This window comes from Erpetoichthys calabaricus, chromosome 10 (assembly GCF_900747795.2).
Source record: "Erpetoichthys calabaricus chromosome 10, fErpCal1.3, whole genome shotgun sequence".
Classification (NCBI taxonomy): domain Eukaryota; kingdom Metazoa; phylum Chordata; class Cladistia; order Polypteriformes; family Polypteridae; genus Erpetoichthys; species Erpetoichthys calabaricus.
Genome location: NC_041403.2, coordinates 69,413,159 through 69,435,440, shown reverse-complemented (window position 1 = coordinate 69,435,440; position 22,282 = coordinate 69,413,159). Strand labels below are relative to the sequence as shown.

Genomic DNA, 22,282 nt, shown 5'->3' with positions numbered 1-22,282 from the left:
GCGCGTCCCGTTTTGAATCAATACGGGACGGGATTTGCCATGTATTTTTTTTATCATTTTTTTTAAAGCAGCGTCTCATGCAAATCATCCCACACGCATTTTATGAAGATGCCTCCTTTCCTACTTTTCATTGGGTAATACTTGATGTCATCATTAGTTTGATTGGTCTTTTTAACTGTCCAGTGAGGAGGGCAGGTCTTTTAAGTAGAGTCTGCAAACTGTTGGCACTGGGATGTGGCACCCGCTGCAGTATGTGTCCCTTATTTTTTTGTATTAAAAGTGGTAACCCTACCTGGCAGGTAACACTTATGTTTGGTCATGAAGTCGTCTAAAATCCGCCACGTGCCCTCTTTTAATTGTGAGAAGCAGATATATATAGCCAAATTCTCGCTCTTTGTTGCGGCGAAGTACTGCTTTTAATTTTTTAAGAAGAAAATAAAATCTTTTTAAACGGATCGAAAATATACCAATAACAATTTGTTAAGGATATGTTTCTTTGTGAACCACGCTTTTCACAGCTGTCCCGCTATGGCGTGTGTTTCGTTTATTTGACAGTATGTAGATCGTGGTAATTAAATTCATGGCATTCGTTTTCTGAATCACAATCTGACTGTGTGGATGGTTACCTGCCAGGTTACGCTTGTGGTTGGTCAGGAAGTCGCCTTACATCCGCCACGTGCCCTCTTTCTGTTCCCAGAAGCTGATCATAGAATGGTTTTAATAGTTTACTTTCAAATAATGCAAAGAGTATGCGACACGTGTTTCTCCTTAATTCTGGGCTCATCAGGCATACACACTAACTGCATCCCCTCTCGAGAATCGAATATCGTCAGCGCCAGAGTTGAAGCCCCTAACGTTGCGGTCAGCAAGTGGGCTAACATCCGCCATGTGCCGTCTTTCAGTTGCGAGAAGCAGATCATAGAATGGTTGAAACTGTTGCCCCTAACGTTGCGCTACGGCGTGTGGTTCGTTTATACCTCGTGTCTTCTCATTAAACTTTTATCTCGCGAATATGTTATTGCAATCCGCAGCGGGAGCGTTTCTATAAACTTAATTTAAACTTACGTTTTACGCCGTGCTTTGTTTCCCTTATGAACATGCTTGTATGCTTCACTCGCTCTCTTCTCAATTGTTTAATGAATTTTTTGTTCTTCGCTGTTTGCGGCTCCTCCTTCATTTGTCCCTACTGCATTCACAGTCTTTTCACGTTATTGCAATCCGCAGCAGGAGCGTTTCTATAAACTTAATTTAAACTTACGTTTTACACCGTGATTTGTTTCCCTTATGAACATGCTTGTATGCTTCACTCGCTCCCTTCTCAATTGTTTAATGAATGTTTTGTTTTTTGCTGTTTGCGGCTCCTCCTTCATTTGTCCCTACTGCGTTCACAGTCTTTTCATGTGATTACGTGGGAGGCGTGATGACGTGACACTCAACTCCTCCTCCCACGGCCATCGAGCTGCCGTCCATTACAGTATATTGTGAAAAAAGAGGTTCCAGTTATGACCATTACGCGTTGAATTTCGAAATGAAACCTGCCTAACTTTTGTAAGTAAGCTGTAAGGAATCAGCCTGCCAAATTTCAGCCTTCCACCTACACGGGAAGTTGGACAATTAGTGATGAGTGAGTCAGTCAGTCAGTGAGTGAGAGAATCAGTCAGTGAGGGCTTTGCCTTTTATTATTATAGATGTATATAAAAACACGTATTCGAATGCAAGGTTATGTCAAAATTTCAAAGCAATCGGTGAAGAACTTTCGGAGATTTAAGGTTTTGAACAAATGAACATTTACATTTTATTTATATAGATGTATATATATATGTATATATATGGTTTTGGCAGCCAAGCGCTTTTTTTCCAACCTAGAAGATGTCTCTTGAGATCCGTTTAATCGCCTCGTTGATTGCATGTCTTCCAAGGTACTTTCAATACCCATTTCCTGCACCGAGTCATCTCCCCTTTTATGAGTGACTGTGTTAGTGGCCGTACTTCGTATAGGTCTTTGAACGCACTGAATACTTGTAACTGGTGTCGCCCGTCGGCTACTTTCGACAGGGAATGGAAGCAATTGTCGAGTAACAAAAATTATTTGTAAGTGATTTCGCATTGAAGAAATAGTAAAAACTTGATCACTTGGGTCAATACCTAAAGAAATACACACAGCAAATGCAATTGCGAATACACCAGAATCTGTATGATTTAATTGTTGCTGTGCATCTTCATAAACTATGGGAGGTTTGTAAGGAAACAAAGCATGCTGATCTGCTCCCATTTCATCTTACAGTACTCTACGACCCGGAACTGATCTGATGTTCATACTAACCTGGCTTATGGCTTATGGCTCCGGGGCAATCACACCTGAAATGACCAAGCGTTACTGTTTATAGGTGTGTATTGCAACATCCAAATCCTGCTTTCTCCTCCTGCTGCTTGCTATCGCCGCTCACCTACGCTACCACACCCGCCTGTCCTACCGGCTGTGTTGTGCTGTGCTGCTTCTACACTGCTATCATCTAAGTATCACTCACTATTTTAGCGCTTTGACTACTGAGAAAAGTGCAATATAAATGTAATGAATTATTATTATTTATTATTAAACACTAAAGTACAAAAACGAAGTAGAAAGTAACACTAAACCGCAACACCGCCGGGAGCACCAGCACACCGCGTCTACTAAACACTAAGAAACACTAAAGGAAAAAATACTATTCAGTAAGTACCGCGTCTACTAAACAGTAAATCAGTAAAGGAGAAAGGACTAAAGCGTCAGCTGTGGAGCTCAGCTCGGAGCAAAATGAAGTGAATGAAATCAGGTGAATGGGAGGGGAGATGATCACGTGACTCCCCCACCTGCCTTAACTCTCCATCCCTCCACAAACATAGTCTCTCGGATCCCAACTCTTCTTTCGCACACCGCATCTACTAAACACTAAGAAACACTAAAGGAAAAAATACTATTCAGTAAGCACCGCGTCTACTAAACAGTAAAGGAGAAAGGACTAAACACTATGGAAAAAGAACGGCAAGACCACGTCAGCTGCGGAGCTCAGCTCGGAATGAAATGAAGTGAATGAAATGAGGTGAATGGGAGGGGAGATGATCACGTGACTCCAACACCCGCCTTAACTCTCCGTCCCTCCACAAACACACAAACACAGTCACACGGATCCCAACTCTCCTTTATAGATATAGATAATGTACCTTACACTTGTCTTTGATGTTTTGTTCTTTTTGTTGCATTTTAATTGACTTTCCTGTCAAGAATTTTAACTTCTTTGTTACTTTTTAATTTGTTGTCTTCATATTCCTTTTATTCTATTGCATTTCAACTTGTTCACTTTACTTCTGCAACTCTATTCCTGCCCTGTCATTTAAGGTGTTTTCTCACCTCTGTAACTTTTTTCAGAAATAAGAGACTGCTTAGAGACTCAGGAACTTTTGTAACATTCCATAAGTCCTAGTAGGTAGTTCTTGGGGCTCTTGTTCAGAAAGCAGACCCACTTAGTGGTTTCACATGGACGCCACTTGATAGTTTCACAATAATTAAGATTAGGTATATAAGTAGGTTTCACGTTTCTGTTATCATTTTAGCCCTAAAATAGTGACTTAACATCAGGGACCTATTTTATTGACCTTAAGGTTAGTGTTTGGGCGAGGGTAAGGGCGTCACAAGTGGCATCCGCTTTCTGAACAAGACCTGTTCCTGGTAGTTCTTTTGCCTCCTACTCCAGGGTTATGTACTTTTTTGTTCAATGAGGAACTATCATGTTTGGGGCTTTGGTGATGAATTGTGTTGATTGGTTGACCACAAGCACAGCCGCCATCTTGCAAATCTGTTAGTAGTTTGGACTCTGGGTTATCAGTGAAGATGGAGCGCTGCATTTCAAACCTAATCGAAGCAATAAGTGAGGGGGGGGGGGTAATCCCCCATGAAGTTATGACCTACTGGATGCAATAAGGTGAGTATGGTTTCCCTGTGAACTCCACTTCACACAGCTTTACTCTTCATAGCTGCCTCCTTTGTACAGGGTGGGTGAAAGTCTGTCAAAGCAATAGTGGGAGGTCTCCTGTGAACTCCTGAACTTGCCTAACTTCATAGCACATCACTTTTCTTTGCACATCACATACTTTGCATAAAGGTTACAGTTCTTGTTGTGCAGTAGGAATGCAACACATAAAGTGGCCCACAGCCTACATCATACAGGAACTCATTGGTTCGTGCTGTGGGAAATCGCCTGTAGACCTGCTCGCTGTCACTTCATTTCTCCTTCTTCCCATTTTTGTTTGCTGCACTCTGTGTATTGACTTGTGTCTTGTTAACAATGAGGTTTCTGCTTGTTCCTAAATTAACTTTGCTTTAAAGAATGTCACAGCTGTCTATCGCTGTCTCCATTGTCCAGGCTAACTGACAACCCAGCTAAAGTTAAAAACTACACTAGACATTCACCCTGTTCAGGGCTCTTTCCTTCCTTTCAATCCACCATAGATTGAAAAATGTAATGCCCAATATCTGGCACTAAAATTAATCTACAGTAATTGTAGATGGGGCACTATACAATGAACCTGATCTAGGAGCTAATGCAACATTTTTGATGATTTTCTTCTTGCTGTTTGGCTAGAGACAACAGCTCTTAATAAACAAATAAATGTCATAAATAAGAGGCAACACAATGTCAGCCTTTTGATTTTCTAGGCTTAATTGTTTTTCCTTAAGGCTATGTCGCATTATGCAACTTTTCTAGCAATTTTCTGTTATGGTCTTCATATCTTAGTGAGTCCGACAGTTCATGGCATGGCTAGTCATGTAACATGTGACATGCCCAGTGACTCAATAAAACTTATCTGCAATTTACTTTGATACCATCAAACAGGTTTGATTTTTGCCTTAACTTTAGCATCAGTTCCTGTGTGCATAAAAGCTGACAACTAATGAATGCTCATCCAGAAGTACAATACATAGATGGGGAATAGGTTCCGGCTTTGTGTCAGTGCTGCTGGAATGTTTCAAAAATAAATGCATTAAAAAGTTTGACCACGTACGTAAAAACAGTTTGGAGAATTGTGAGTCAGCATGTGAGAGAAAAACTGTGTTGTTAAAAAAGTTTGAAAATGATAAAAGCAAAAGACAGTAAAAATGCCACTTATATCAGCTACAAAGAATTTCTTCTTCTTTCGGCTGCTCCCGTTTGGGGTTGCCACAGCGGATCATCTTTTTCCATATCTTCCTGACCTCTGCATCTTGCTCTGTCATACCCACCACCTGCATGTCCTCTCTCACCACATCCATAAATCTTCTCTTAGGCTTTCCTCTTTTCCTCTTGCCTGGCAGCTCTATCCTTAGCATCCTTTTTCCAATGTACTCCCCATCTCTCCTGTGCACATGTCCAAACCAACGTAATCTTACCTCTCAGACTTTGTCTCCCAACCGTCCAACCTGAGCTGACCCTCTATTGTCCTCATTTCGAATCCTATCCATCCTTGTCACACCCAATGCAAATCTTAGCATCTGCTAAACATCATTTATGAGAAAGGATCTGCAGAGTGTCATTGTCAATGAACTTGAAATTAAAGTATTGTCACAATAAATGACTCCAGACATCGCAAGAAGGTTTGAGGCAGCCACCCGTATATTGTAATCCAGGCTGGAAAAAGGTAGTTGCAAAAATAGCATGGGTAGTTTACACTACCGAGTCCAAGACAGAACTGATGACCAGAGGAAGGGGAGCGGTTTTTAAGGAGAGTTGACCAGAAGTGATATCACCCTTGAGGCGGGGAAGTGATATCACCCTCAGGTCCAGGACCGGAAGTGTCTTCCTCTGGGCTTCGGCATCTGGCGGGATTTCCCGGGAATGGTCTGTAGGGATCTGAGAGAGTCAGTGGACCCCTCCGCCCCCTGGTCGGACAAGTTCTTGTCACTTTCTTGTCAAAAATACTAGAAAAAGTAGTTTATGAGCAATTAACTCATCACTTACAGGACCATCAGGTAATGGACCTTTTTCAGTCAGGCTTTAGGCCCCAACATAGCACAGAAACCATGCATTTACGTGTCCTAAATGACGTCCTTTTGGCATTGGACTCAGGACTTCATGTGATTATGGTTCTTCTCGACCTATCTGCTGCGTTTGACACAATCGATCATGGCATCATGATCGCCCGACTCGAATCCTGGGCTGGTGTATCTGGCTCAGCCCTCGACTGGTTCAGGTCATATTTCTGCAACAGGACTCTTAGAGTCATGTTGGACGATTTTTCATCTGAATCAGTCCTACTCCCATATGGGGTCCCCCAGGGTTCCATTTTAGGGCCACTACTTTTTTCAATCTACATTCTGCCTTTAGGTGCAATTTTTAGAAAACATGCAATTTCATATCATCTATATGCTGACGACTGCCAAATTTATTTTTCCCTTAAGCCAACTGACCAAACCTCTCCTCGACTGCCTATCTGACATTAAGGATTGGCTGGCTGTAAATTTCCTTCACCTGAATGATTCAAAAACTGAGGTCATTGTTTTTAGTCCCGACTACAAACAGATTCCATCTTTTGGCCTCGACTCTCTTCCCACTCCAGTAACTTCGTCTGTCTTTAATCTCGGAATCAAAATGGATTCATTCCTGAAAATGGATGCTCAAGTCAACAGCACAGTAAAATCCTGTTTTTTCCAGCTCAGGCGTATCGCCAAACTCAAGCCTATTCTGTCTAACCATCTCCTCGAATCAGTAATCCTTTTATTTATTACGTCCCGGCTTGATTACTCTAATTCCTGCCTTTATGGTATCAGCAAAGCCACTCTTTCTAGACTACAACTGGTTCAAAATGCTACTGCAAGGCTTCTAACAGGGAGTGGCAGAGGCCAACATATTACTCCAATTTTAAAAACCTTACATTGGCTGCCGGTTAGATTCAGAATCGATTTTAAGATATTCCTCCTAACTTATAAGGCATTAAATGGTCTAGCCCCCGCCTATTTGAGTGTTTTGCTCCATCGATACAATCCCCCTCGCGTTCTTAGATCCGCAGATCAGCTGCTTCTAACCGTTCCCAAGGCACGTTTTAAAGCTCGTGGTGAAAGGGCTTTCTCCGTCGGTGCACCCAGGCTCTGGAACTCCCTACCCTTAGTGGTTAGGCAAGCCACTTCAGTTGCCACATTCAAACTACGCTTAAAAAAGCACTTCTTCACATTGGCTTTTAATTCTTAACTTGTTTCATTTTCTACTTGTTTTTCGCTATTTTCTCTATTTTATTGGGTCCTCTGATCTGTTTTTAGTTTCTTAGTTCAAATTCTCTCTTAATGTTTGCTTTTAATATTTTGTTTTTAGTCCTGTTTGTTTTAACTGTACAGCGCTTTGGTCGGTTGTAATGCTGTGTTTTTAAGCGCTCAACAAATAAATATGGTATGGTATGGTATAGTAAGTTGTTACAATTATGTAAGCCCTTCAGCTGCCTCCCATTCGCACATGTGTGACAAGGCCCCCCCTTAGCCTAGACCCGTCAGGTCGGGCGACCTGCACTGAGAGGTCGTGTGCCTGAGAGAGGGCATCAGCGTTGGCATGGAGAGAACCTTTACGGTGAATGAGCGAAAACTTGTACTGTTGTAGGTCAAGAAACCACCTCGTGACCCGTGGATTCGACTCCTTGTGAAGGGCCATCCACTGTAAAGGGGCATAATCCGTCACCAGAGTGAACTCGCGGCCCAAGAGGTAGTACCTCAACTGCATAATCGCCCATTTGATCGCCAAGGCTTCCCTTTCCACCGCTGCATACCTTATCTCTCGGTCTAGCAGTTTCCGGCTCAGGTAAATGACTGGGTGTTCAGCACTGTTGACGCTTTGGCTCAACATGGGTCCCAGGCCTGTGTCAGAAGCGTCTGTTCTGGAGAACAAATGGAAGTGAGAAGTCGGGAGACACTAACACCGGTGCAGAAGTAAGGGCCTGTTTTAAGTCACCAAATAGAGCTCCCGTTTTTTTGGACCATACCACATTGTTGGGAGCCCTTTTCTTCGTCAAATTAGACAAGGGTGCTGCTCTCTCAGAAAACCGAGGTGCAAACCGGTGGTAGTACCTGGCTATCCCAAGAAAGGCTTGGACCTGCCGCTTGATTCGCAGATGGGGCCGTTTCAAAATGGCATCTATTTTGGACATCAGTGGTCTTACAGTACCCCGACCCACCAGGTAGCCCAAATATTTAGCTTCCCTCAGTCATTTCTTTAGATTGATTCGCAGCCTGCCTTCTCCTAGTGTCCACTATACCGCTTTGACCTGCTGTATGTCTTCCTTCCATGTGCTGGAATGGATGACGACATCATCCAGGTAGGCAGCACTATACGCATTATGGGGAAGGAGCACTTTGTCCACCAGACACTGGAAAGTCACAGGAACCCTGTGTAACCCGAATGGAAGGACACAATACTGCCAGTGTCCACTAGGGGTGCTAAACACAGTCTTGACCTTCGCGGAATTCGTTAAAGGAATTCTGCCAGTACCCCTTGGTCATGTCAAGTGTGGTCAAAAACTTTTCTTGGCCCAGCCTCTCCAGGAGGTCATCCACACTTGACATGGGATAAGCATGGAACTGGGAAACCTGGTTAAGCCGACGGAAGTCATTACAAAACCACCAGCTGCCATCCAACTTAGAGACCAAGACGATGGGGCTGGACCAGGGGCAAAAGCTGTCCTTGATCACTCCTAGTTCCAGCATTCACTTGATTTCCAGTTCTATTTCAGCTTTCTTTGCCTCTTGGAGTCTATAGGGCCGCTCTCGGACTGCAACCCCCGGTACACCAAGACAGAACTGATGACCAGAGGAAGGGAAGCGGCTTTTATGGAGAGTTGACCAGAAGTGATGTTGCCTTTGGGGCTGGGACTGAACATGATGTCACCCTTGGGGCGGGGACTGGACGTGATGTCGCCCTCGAGCCTGGGACCGGAAGTGATGTCAGCCTCGGGGCTAGGACTAGAAGTGTCTTCCTCTGGGCTTCGGCACTTGGCGGGATTTTCCGGGAACAGTCTGTAGGGAACTGAGAAAGAGAGTCAGTGCACTCCTCCTCCCCCTGGTCGGACAAGTTGTTACGATTATATAAGCCCTTCAGCTGCCTCCCACTCACACGTGTGTGACACTATTAAAACAGCATATAATCCCTTCCGACATTTCACACAAATTATCACCATAAAATTACACATCTTTATCTGTACCATTTGTGTTTTGAACATAAGCCTGTTGTAAATTTGTTCAGATATTCTCGTACCAGATAAAGTGCCTCGAGACACAGGCTAAGGTGACATAATAAATAATTAGCAAATGTTAAATCCTATCCATCATCTGCATGCCTGCTTCACAAATGACAAAAAACACAATAAATTTTAACCAGCTTTATAGTTTATCAGTCTGTCAGTCAAGTTCACACGTAAACTTGTGCTTAAAGTACATCAGCTAAAAAATATATTCACAATGTTGTTAATTATCTTTTCAGTAGCAAATATGAAAGGACCAAAAAGGAAAGGTGTAACAAAACTTGACATTATGAGGAAGTGCTGGTCTGACTTTAAACCAGAAAACAAGTTAACATTGTAAATGTACCATTAATTAAAAGTCCAAGTTTAATATTGCCATGACGGACTGAAGGCTGTACTGGCATCACTTGGATCAAGACAAAAAATAGCTGTGGATGGAATGCCAGGAAACACTCAAGGATACCCTCACACTCACATATACTGGGCAAATTTAGAGTTACCAATTAAATGAAAACATATGACTTACAACACACAGTACATATATAGGGTGTGGATTGAAACTGAACCATATCAGGATTAGAACCCATGTCAGTGGGCACTGAGGTATCATCCTACCTTCCTTTGTAAGAAAACTAAAACATCTGATGTAGTGCAGTAAAATACAATTTCTGTTCAATTCAGTGTTTCAACAAAGTATTTGATTTGAAAGTAGTTCATAATGGAGAAAACAGTACCTTGTAGCTTCAAAGCTTTTATCTGGGGCAAAGTAGAATGGTTTGTCCTCATTGTACTCATCATAAACGCCCCAACGGAGGTGAGCCCATTCGTGAACAAGCACTCTTTCTGTATTATATAAAATGAATGCAAATGAAAACTAAATTCATCACACAATATCTTCTTTCTAAGATTTACAGGGTACAAATTGGGTATTATTGGTTATAACACTGAGTGGTTAGCCCATTTGCCTTCTTATTCCAAGATCAGTTTCTGACTCCATCCTCTTTTTTGTGTAGTTTGCTAGGAATTTGCATGGTCTTCCCTTGTATGTCTGGGATTTTCCTTCACATCCCAAAAATGAGAAAGGTTCACTAACTTGTGGTTCTGAACCAGATAAATGTGAGGGATATAAAGGTGTACCGCAGTGTACCCTGCGATGGAATGGCAACCATCTGGGGTTGTAATTACCTGGCACCAAATGTTGTTAAGTTATTCTGTGGCTCCTTTAGATTCTGCAATTTGTAAAGTAGAGTCAGAAAGTGACTCTGCATCTCTGCACCAGCATCTTTAGCAAAAACATACAAGAAATTTCAGGCTTTTCTATAAACTGGGTATAGCTGCCTAACTGAAGTACTTTCCAGCTCAAGGGTTCACTCTGCTAGAATAGTAGCTGCTTTTTTTCTTCTAATACGATTGAACACCACTTAGGTATATGAAGAAAAACAATTGTGCTGCTATGAAATATCTGAGAGCCACAATTTATTGAAACTCAGCATAGAATCACAGCCCTGAAAAATGCCATCATTATCCAGGTGTAAAACTGGTTGTTATGCATAAGCATAATGCAAGAATGAAGTGACAGGGTGATTTTTTGGATGAGGATGCAGAATGAATAGTGTGCATCACACAGAGAAGGAGAAGTAGGTGAGGTATCCATTGAACGCTGCACTTGTATCTTTCTGTCGTTAAAACATACATATTAATCCATCTATCTGCATGAGCTTCTGAGATTAATAATAAACCACTAAGGCACTGCCTTTTGGATGCAGTGGAATCCTAAACCTTGATGGCGTGTATTCTTCAATTTTTCAAATATTGTTCTTACCTCTTGGTCCATAGATTTGGAGAAACTTATCATCAATCAAAAAGTCTGGTGTCAGATGAATGTATCTCCCGGCTTCACCACACCCTCCATACTGCAGGGTATAGGGGTCATTGCCATAGTTCATGTAAGGGGCAGCAATGATCACATCAGCCTTGAAGTTGGGAAAAAAGAACATGTGAGCATCCTGATGAAGTGGAAAAAAAAAACACACAATATGATGATTCCTTCTAGTATTTACTATTCAATTACCTTAATGTTTATTTTTAACACTATTTTTAGCACTTTTCGCAAACTAGACCACCTCACCATTTAATACCTTATAGGTGTTAACATTAGTAAAAGTGGCTGACACAGTTTTTTCCAGTGTTGCCCCAACAGCTCTAAGCACCCAGGTCCAGACTGGCAGAAGTTTGCATGAACTCTACATTGTCCTGTGGGTTTCTAACAGATTGTCCAAAGACACTTTTGTTTGATTAACTGGTAATTCTAAATGAGTTTAGTGTGAATGAGTGCAGTTGAGTGAATAGCAGTTGAATTGTAATTGACTGGTCTGTTACACCTTACTGACAATAAAAGCCCTGGCATCCCTTGGCTCTGAAGGGCAAATAGTGGATTTGGAATATGAATCCCAGACTCTTAACACTGACGTTGATTATGCAGATTCAATAATTAATAGATAGATCCCAAGTTTAATTATATAACAAGAACAGAGGGTCCATTGAACTTGGAGACAGCATTGCTAACTGGAAAAAATAAATGAAGGTTAGTATGTGCACCTTGCCTTGTATCCTTTAGTTTTAATTTTCTAATGGAACCTTCACTGAACAGGGATGTCAGTCCATTACTAGGCAAGTTTAACCCTCATACCGGTATCTTACTTTCAAATACAATAGTGCTGGCTTACAGTCACCATAAGATCTAACTTGGAACCCTTTGGGATGAGGAAGGAAACCAGAGCACATGGTGAAAATCCAAAGAAAAATAAGGAGAATATTCAGACCCCACTTAGAAAGTTACCAGGCTGGAAATTAAAGCCAGGACTCTGAAGTTGTGAGGAAACAGTGGTCAATCTCTGCAACCCACTGCTTCGCAACAGATTTTAAACCAAGACGTCTTAAGAATTTACATATGGAAGCAGTTTATCTGCTGGGAGGCAGCAGCTCTGAAGCATCAGGGACACTGTACTTGTAGGCCACTTGATGTGAACTTAACTAGAAAGAGACAGGCAGTTGTTAATGTGGTGGTCAGTTCTGCTGTATGCATGTAAATAGCATGCAATGTGGAAGGAGAACCTGAGGAGACCAGAAGGTTTTGTTACGTACATGAGATCGGAGGATGAAAGGTACACATTTTTCACCACAATGAAAAAAACAAATGCATGAAAATATGGACTCATCACATCATTTATGAAGAAAAGAAAATCTAGCAATGTATAGAAGAAGATGATAATCAAGGGCAAACACATTCATTATGGGAAGTCACAAAAGATGGAAGAGATGAAAATTTTTCATTTATTTTCAGCCAGCAGGGACAGCTTTATTAGTCAGTCCAGTAAGAGGTGTTATAAATCACTGGTGTTTTCGCTAACTGGAAAACAGCAGGGTGTGTTTATGATAAGGAAGTGGCCATATGGATAGATCCAAGTATTATATTGATTAGAAAACAGCCTGTGCTTATTCTGCTCTATTTCTGAACTCATTGTGACATTCCTCAGTGTTTATCAGTGGCTAACGCTGATGCCTCACAATTCCAGAGTTCTGGAGTTCTTTTGATTTTCCTTTGGAGTTTTCTTGTGATTCTAAATGGACCCTGAGAGTGGGCCCTGTGGCATGCTGCTGCTATATTGGATCATCATCTAACTCTTCTTGAAGCTGAACTTGACTATTTGAATAAAGAGTGAATAAGTAGATAATAAATATCTCCTTGCCAATAAATCTCTCAAATACTTAATTTGCTGTAAGCCCCATGACAGTTGTAGCAGCCCCCCCTAATTGCAGTTCCAGAACTCACACACGAATTTTGGTGATCAGAATTATCTTGTCGTTTTTGGGTGTTCAACTCTTAAAACTGTTGACTAGAAAAAAATGTATTAGTCAGACAGCTTTTCTCTCAAACCAATGTGTCTTGTTTGTCTACAAAACCATTCATATGGAGTCAATGCAACTCCATTGGATCATCACTTGTCAAAAACCAAACATGTTAAATACTTGACAAGTAGATTAACCCAGGAATTCACACATCAGATAACCAAAGAATGATTCCCCGATGTGGGGAGCATGGTAAATAGTACTGCTTCAAAATGGAAATTATGTTCTGGGTTCAAGTGCTATGCCTGGGTGCTATCTGTACATGTTCTCCCCTATCTGTAGGATCTCCTCCCAAAGACTAACATATTTAGTCAGATGGTGATACCAGGTAGCCCTGGAAGGGACTGAGGTCCATTCCTGTCTTGCACATGGTGCAGTTATGATAGGATTTTTTCCAGACCCTGAATTGGATTAAGCAAGTCTGAAAATGTTATGTTATTTCTAGTATCACTAGTTACTTACAGACCTCTCTGGTATTTTTATGATTTAAATTTGCATGTCATAATGATATAAAAGCTAATTTGCCTAGATATATGTTGGACTCCATGACTAGTAGGGGAAACACTTATCATTTATAAAGACCAAGGATCAAAAACACACATGGTTATGACTCCCCTTCTGGTGTTATTTACAACACCATTTAGGTGCCACAGAGATGAAATGAACAAACAACCTTATGGTTTACAGTGTAAATCTTTAGCTACTAGGCCATGCTGTTTATTACAGCAATGTATATGAAATAAATCTCACTTTAAACTTATATAAGCTAGTTGCAACATAAAACAAAAGTATCCATTCAAGCCGTGTCAGCAACTGCTTTGGTTATTTCATGTTTGCAAGTGGCTGCAGCAGGAGCCAAAACTGAGGGATAATGACAGGGCCAGTCCTTCACAGGGCACACATTATGCCAATTTCAAATGCCAGTTAGCCTCACATTCATACCTTTATGGTAGAAAATTTGAAGTACCTGAAGAAAACCTGGGGCGGTACGGTGGCGCAGTGGTAGCGCTGCTACCTCGCAGTTAGGTGATCTGGGGACCTGGGTTCGCTTCCCGGTCCTCCCTGCGTGGAGTTTGCATGTTCTCCCCGTGTCTGCGTGGGTTTCCTCCGGGTGCTCCGGTTTCCTCCCACAGTCCAAAGGCATGCAGGTTAGGTGGATTGGCGATTCTAAATTGGCCCTAGTGTGTGCTTGGTGTGTGGGTGTGTTTGCGGTGGGTTGTTTGTTGGCTGGGATTGGCTCCAGCAGACTCCCGTGACCCTATGTTCAGATTCAGCGGGTTTGACAATGGATGGATGAAGAAAACCCCACAAAGGTGTGGAAACTCCACACAGACAGAGGTCAGGACAAAACAATACCCATAGTTAAAAAAGAGCAAGCAAAACTTAAACAAAAAAGAGCATGGAGATGCTATTGAGTAAAGTAACAAAAATTAGTTCACCTCAGAGAAAGAAAAAGAAACAGAAGAGAAGAGACTGCCAGTATCCTCAAGCCTTATCACAGAAGCCCAGTGAAGATCGGCAGGCCATCCAGCAGCATATACTGTGATTAAATACTAAAGCTACTGTAGAAAAGAACTTCCCAGCCATGAGTACACCCTGCTTGCCTAGTGCTGCCGAGTTGGTTTCCAACCCCAGTGACTATGAACAAAATTAGTTAGGTTCAATAATGGATGGAAGGACATGATGCTTTTTTGTAGGTTCAAGGTGCTTTCATAATGTTTTTCATAACACTTTGCTTCCTGTACCTTTTATGAAAATCTGCCTAGTAATTTTCTGATTTTACTTTTGCTATCACATTTATCTTTTGTAATTCCTGTGTGTGTTTGAAGGGGGCTGTTGTTGATTTGTTTGTTATTTTCTTATATTTCTTGAGCTTCTTAGAAGATAAACTTCCCCTTGAGACAAATACAGTACTATCTATCTATCTATCTATCTATCTATCTATCTATCTATCTATCTATCTATCTATCTATCTATCTATCTATCTATCTATCTATCTATCTATCTATCTATCTATCTATCGCAGAACATGCTGGCAGCATCAGGTGCAAACAATGGCAAGACTGGAAGGAATTCATGGAAGTGAGACAGAAAAGTCATTGCATCCCAAACATAAAGTTATTCCATAGTAATGTGCAGAGACATTCCTATCAGAGCAACTTAAACTGATGTCACATTATGTGAGTTCTAGTCATGGTGTATGTCAGATTTGATGACCATAGCTGCTGATCTCGTCGCTGGACCATGTCAGATTAAGTTCTGGCCTCTCAGCACAGCCATTCCCACCCTTTTTCCAGACATCCAGTAGTGTGCTGCTTGACAAAGCCGGTGTTGAAGTCTCAGTCCTTTTTTCTTTTCTGTTGTGGTATGTAAAACATGCCACATCAGATAGAAGAGCCTTTAATCCAAAACAACCATGTCCCTTATTCATTGTAGCCATTTTCTATACTTTGGATGAGCATTCATTGGTTGTCAGCTTTCATACACATAGAGTCACCCATATGAGTAAAGACAAAATCAAACCAGTTTGATTATATTGGAGCAAGTTACCAACTAGTTGAAGTGAGTTGCTGGACATGTCACATTACGTGACTGACTTCAGGGGAGCTCACTGCTGACTGCTTCTGACTTGCTAAGATTACGTAAATGAAGGCTATGACTGAAAATCACAGAAAAACTTGCATAATGTGACATATTAGGAGAATCAATCCATCCTGATAGGGTGCTTTTGTAAGATATTCTTCAGGGTCATGCACTTGTCTGTACTTCTTCAATTCCTATAAAATTTTGCATTATTGGAAACACAATTCATCATTTGTATTGGCAGAAGTTTCATTGTAAGGCAGATCTACTTACTAATCATGGCAACAAGATTATCACATGCAAGTAAGAATTTCACTGTACTGTGTACACGTGTCAATAATAACCCTATTGTCCTAAAAGCATCATTAGAACAGCTCCATTACAGCCAATGGCAATCCTGTGGAATTTCGGCTAGTAATTTAGTGTTATTTGTCAATACCTCAGAATACGATTCCGTCTTTGGTCTGGCGTAATTAGGTTGTGTTTCCCAGGTTGCTGGAATTAGGATTTTAACATCTTTGATATAAAATCTCTTCGCGCTTGCTGTGAACAAGTATTTAGAGGCTCCTCGTACCATTTCCTGAAATGAAAAGTAAAATATAAAAAAATATAAAAAAAGTCAGCAATATATAATTTCCTTTTGTAAAAAAAAAGTCTCATCCATCTCTTAGATATAGACAATTATATGAATTAATAAACATTTACTACAGATGCAAATAATTACATGAATGAATAAATCCTTACTATACAGAATACTCTCAAAACAGCTTAGTCCAATTTAGGGCATCAGGATGCCAGAGCCAATCCCAGCAGCACTTGGCCCAAAGCGAAAAACAGATTTCAACAAGGTGAAAGTCTTTGCAGAATACAATACATGTTCATAAAGCATAATTTCTTGAATATTTAGTTTTAATAAGTAAATGCTTCTTATGCCACCCTGTCCAGAACTGTTTCTCACTTTGTGTTGGTTTAATAGGCTTTGAACCCCCTACCTCATTGGATCAAGTGGGTTGAAGGATGATGTTCCGTTTTACATTATGATTTAAATAAACTGAGGTCAAATATTTGGTAATAAATTAATATCAACTTTGATAATAAATAAATACAAATGTGCTAAATAGATATGTAGGTAAATATGCTGTTTAAATGAACAAGTGTTTGTTCAGACACAACTTTCTTCTCTTCACACCCACAGTATTCTTTGCCATTCTCAGTGACTGAGAACACCTTGTGGCTCATTTAAAGCTATTTATTTTTTTTACATCAGCATCCTATGTATGTAGCAGCATGGCACTAGTTGTCATCTTACATCTGACAAGCTATAACAAGGTAATAAGTGCACACAAATGCTCTCACAATGGGATGGATCTGGATCAGCTTTGAGAGAAACAGAACCTTCATTTGATTGTCTCAAAAAGCGTATCATGATGTATGATCCCATGTATTTGTGTCTATTCAGACATTCTGGGTATAAAGCAGATATCAGTCTTGGCTGGCATGTAAGTCCACACACACACACAGAGAAATATACACAGTTACTAATACCAGTAAGTGACCAAATAGTCAATCATGGAACCATGTGGAGGTAGAAGAAAACCTGAGCAAAAGTTAGTAAGCCAGTGGAGAATGTAGAGAACCCATAGACTCCATAACCACCATTACAGAGATACTGTAGCAATTGAAATTTGGTTCCTTTAAAGTAAGTGGCAGCAGCACCTACCACTGTAGCACCATTCAAATTTCATGCACTTGGTGATTATGGTAATAACTAAACCAAGGTCTCAAAAACTGCGAGGCAGCAACTCTTGAAACTGCAACACCATGCTAATACCATAGAGAAAGATTAAGGTAGAAATTGAACCCAAGTCCCTAGGACTATGATGCACCACTACTAACCACTATGAGACCGTGCAGACTCTACACAGAAAGTAATTAATTGTCCCAGACCCCTATAACCCAGGAACTAATACAACAGTGGGCCACCCTTATCAGAGCCTCTCCTGCACAAGCAGACAGTGCTGCCCCCTTGTGTTCTTCAACTGCTCCTTCATTTTTTTTAAATGTAGGATGCATTGCTATTGGCACCCGAGTCTGTTAGTAATTTACGAATCTGTCCTGGAAGAATTAAAAGACAACTTCAAAAACAGGTACATTAAAACAAAGTAAGAAATTATTTTCATTTAATCAGTGACCCTTCTCCTTATGTTTCCTAAAGTAGAATAAAGTTCACTGCTTTGTATTCCTAACACCACAAAATGAGTGATGGAATTTGGTAAGCAGTTTGTATAATATGAGGAACTTACCTCTCATTTAAAATTATTTGCAGTATGAACAAGGGTCACCTGGGGGGAAAGCAGGACAGACTTTAAAAAGTGCTGCTCTGCAGTCTGTTGTCAGGTCTTATTAGTAGACCATCTGATTTGTTGTATTTTAAAGTTACGGTTACTTTTTCTGCTGTTAATTATTATTAAATATTGCAATACCCTGATTAGTTTTAGTTAATTTTTGGAAATAAGTTTTGTTATTAATTTCTATTGTTACTTTCATTATGTCATTTTTCAGTTTTTTTTTTTTTTTTTTGGCAGGAGCTTATATTTTTTACTTTTTACCACTTTGGTTTACTCTGTATTTTGTGTGTTGTGTAGGAATTCTGAAAAGTATTTTTACTTTGGTTTTAGAGAAAGAGAAATCTAAGAAAGAACAGATTAGATACATAGAGCATCTAGTAACATTACTAGTTTAATGCCTTCCTTAGCATGTGACTCTTAAGTCTTAGTTGGGCACCTTTGCAAACTGGACGGCCTTTCTTCCATATAATATAGAACACCAAGCATGTAATAATACCCTAACAGTAGTGTAGTATATCAGTCTTCCATGGCCAGTGCTTGTAATGCATATTTACACAATCTCATCTTATTTGAGCCCCCTGTGCAATAAACATTCATAGAACAACCAAACAGTCTAGTTAAGAATTGGGTCTGTCAAATTCCTCTCCATCTACTGTAAAACTCACCTCGACTCTGCTACAATATATGGCACCACAGTGACAATGTCAGTGCAGAGTTCCAGATAAAGCTGAAAAGATACCAAGTATTGCTCTATTTTAATGTAGATAAATTAATCGCTGTCACATTATAACCAGCACAAAGACTGCCATTTTGTTACATGGTGCTTGTGGAAGGCATCAGTATACGATGGTCTGAAATCCTTTGAAATGATCTCCAGTCTACAGATGATTACAATCCACTAATAGTATTAAAGACTGACAAAGCTGACAGGTTTAAAGCAGAGCTGCAGAAGACATCAACTTAGATGATACTTCAGTATGTTCAGTAATTTGTGAAAGACTATCCAAACATGTTAATGAACAGTTTCTTTTGAATTTTTTACAAGTTTGTATGAGGCTATAAATATCATCGAGGTGTTGTTTCTGGGATGTATGCACTCAGGGAATTTAATTCTGTGGTTATTTTCTTGATTGGAGTCTTTGTTTAAATACTGACTTTTGATGTAACATCTTTTCAGACAAGGATAAGGGGTTAAAAGGTTGTCTCAACTGTCTTTTCCTATCCGAGATATCCAACCTACAGACTTTCTTTACTTGTGATTTAATTTAGTGTTTATTGAAACAAAGCTCTGCCATTTTGATTTTTGATTTACAATTCAGCTTTGGTGTTCTCCCTTTTTGACTTTTGGTTTTGACCCGCTCTTTGCCTTGACTCTGTTCTTTCCCCTGTGCCTCACTATTGTTTTCTAAAGTGCCCTTTTTGCAGACATTATAGAAATGCAGCAGTGATGTTTTAATAATTAGCTAGGTATATTTTTTATAATGATTGTGATCAATGCTGATATCATGGTGGTGTAACATCTTTTAATGCTTAGGTCATAGGTTCAGATCAGGGATATAAGTTCTGAAATGTCACATATACCCTCTGTTAACTGGCCTTACACAATTCCTCCAACATGAGCACCAATCTACTTTTTGTTTCAGGAGATGCATTGACATTCTCTTTCGGGATTTTTATCTCTAAACATATATAAGGAATACACCCTCTGGCCTCTACATTATTTGGTCAAGAATCCTGTCTTTAATTCAAAAAGTCTTTCCTCTGATGCTTTAGTTTCCGGTTTATGATTTGCATGGTTTACTCCAGAAGTAACTATTTAACAATATTTTAGCAAAAAAACACGAGTCTTGCATATTTTCAGCCTATGACTGAGTAGCTAACATGTGGGTTATGCGACAGGAGTAACGTGACATTTGTCCTTCTTTTTTCAATAAATACTTTCCATATTGTTTGCTATTATTTTGCAATGGCCAATTGTGACACCCAGAGGCAAGGCTGGTGCCAGACAACACAGTGCGCGTCTTGCAGTTAGGGACAAACTGGGATCAGACTTGGGAGAAGTCAGACATGGAGACACAGATACAAAAACAAAAGTGGGTTTTATTTACAGGTGCACAAAAAAAATCTCCCAATCAAAAAGTGAATGATAATTACAGTGAACTTTGTCAGTCCCAAAAAGAAAAATAAAGACAAAAATGTATATACACAAAACAATAGTTATCCTAAAAAAAAACAACAATCAGGAAGAACTTACACACAACAAAGTACAAAGAGTCCCAGGGGAAAAAACAGTGTATATACAAGAAAAACAAAGGGCACCGCAAACCCAAAATCTACATAAATACCTCTGACAAAGCAATACAATAACTAGGAGATATCTATACTTCTAGACAAAAAGAAGATATTTACAAGAAAGGTACAAGCCTCTGTTTGGTATACTTGGAGATAAGCTACACTATCCATACCACCAAGTCTAAAGACAACCCCTAGTGGCTGTAAGTGCCTGTTATACTCAGGGGACAAATCTTGCATCCAATCCTGCGACACGTGGCTCCCTTATACTAATCATGTCGGACACAGGTGCATCCTGCATAGGTGCTACACTCAGTCTCTGCAAAGCAGGTATTAAATAGGCAAGTGGCCTTGCGTGAGCATCTCAGCACGCTCCCTTCGGACAAGCTAGGACTTTCTTTTGAGGATCCCCTTCTCAGTCTAATGCATGAATGCACAAATTAACTAAACTAAAGCAAGCTGCATTTTTCTCTTTGCTAACAGCAGGGGCTAGGGAGACACTCACCTTTATGCAGCAGGCCTGACTTTAACCAGTCACCAGCTTCCCGCTGTGTGAACCTGCTGAAACCAAAGCTAAAATCTTCACGAAACCACACCCCACACTTCAACAATTCAAACAGGTAGGTGTTTTAACTTTGTATTTCGTGTTTGTTGTCTTTACACTATTGTTAGACCTTTTTTTTCTTTTTTTTTAAAGTGGTAATGACTGGCAGGCAGATTACCGCATCACTGTTGAGTTCCATTTAATCAGAAACTTTGTTATGTCCTTTCTCCACGAAAACATGATATTAAAATTTTTTCTCAGCCACCACTACAAACAATATGGCAATAAGTAACACATAAAAATATAATTTTTAGGTGAAGTATTCCTTTATTTTTAAAAAGATTCTGACTGTCTGCTCCTGCAAATGGAATAAGTAGCAAAGATGATTTGGATATCTCCATCCAGCCATAATGTAACCAGGAGTGCTAGATGCAAAACATCTAAGTAGTAATGGACTCATGAGGATACTTGTCCCTGTCAGGACATGCACCAAACAGAATCACACCAAACCAATGTAGAACTTCCAATCTGCCTGGCTTCATGTCTTTAACATTCTGCAGGAAACCCACCTGAACACACTGAGCTGGAGTACAAGAACTGTGAGGTGACAACATCACCTGCTCTTCTACCACACCTATTGGGATTAATTTTTAAAGTGCACGTATTTTTTCCACAAAGCAAAATGGTCTTGGTTTTATGAAATGTATAATTTAAGTTTTGTTTTCAAATTATTGATAATCACAGAGAAGAAATTATAGTTACCTCAGTTCTTGTCAAAATGAAACTGTTCTCAGGAACCTCTGGATTAATTGCAATAACAAGATTTTTGTATCCATTGTTTTCCAGTACTACTTTTGAACATTTGATTCCAGAAAGAAGACACAGGCCTAGAAAAAGAATACGGTGGGCCGAATAGGCCATTGTGTAGCTTATAATGCTATGAGAGTTGCCACATTTCTTTTTGTACTAGAGATTTATCTTATCTCAGGGTTTTTATTGCTTAAATGTACTTTGAGCTGAAATACGATATGTTTTTACATAAGCTTTAGAAGAAAGTCTTATGGATATTTTAAACTATTCATCCCACATCTTATGATGACCAAAGGCTGTCAGCCACAGCACAAAAAGCCAACTGGCCTCAGTCTTTTGCTCTCTTTGGCTTCTCTTCCACCTGAAGGCAATCCTTCCCCCTGACTCTAGTACTGATTCTTAACTTTTACTGTACTTTTTACTTTTACTCAATTTTACTGTCCTTCATTCATATACATAATATATGACTGAACAAAATTTCATTACTTACAGTCCCCGGTGCAAAGGCAAACCAACACACAATACAGTGAAACAAAACAAAAGATGCAGGACTATAAAGCTTGAA

General features: G+C 40.1%; 1 protein-coding gene across 1 annotated transcript in view; it reads right to left on the bottom strand.

The window, feature by feature from the left end:
• LOC114658385 (calcium-activated chloride channel regulator 1-like) overlaps positions 1-21,828 on the bottom strand; it is a 64,580-nt gene extending 42,752 nt beyond the window's left edge. Inside the window, exons 1-4 of the mRNA XM_051932438.1 lie at positions 21,670-21,828; positions 16,163-16,303; positions 11,054-11,204; positions 9,966-10,074 (exon numbers count right to left, since the gene is read on the bottom strand). Coding sequence (XP_051788398.1) covers positions 9,966-10,074; positions 11,054-11,204; positions 16,163-16,303; positions 21,670-21,828 — 560 coding nt within the window. The remainder of the gene's footprint in view (positions 1-9,965; positions 10,075-11,053; positions 11,205-16,162; positions 16,304-21,669) is intronic.
• Positions 21,829-22,282: the final 454 nt, after the last annotated feature.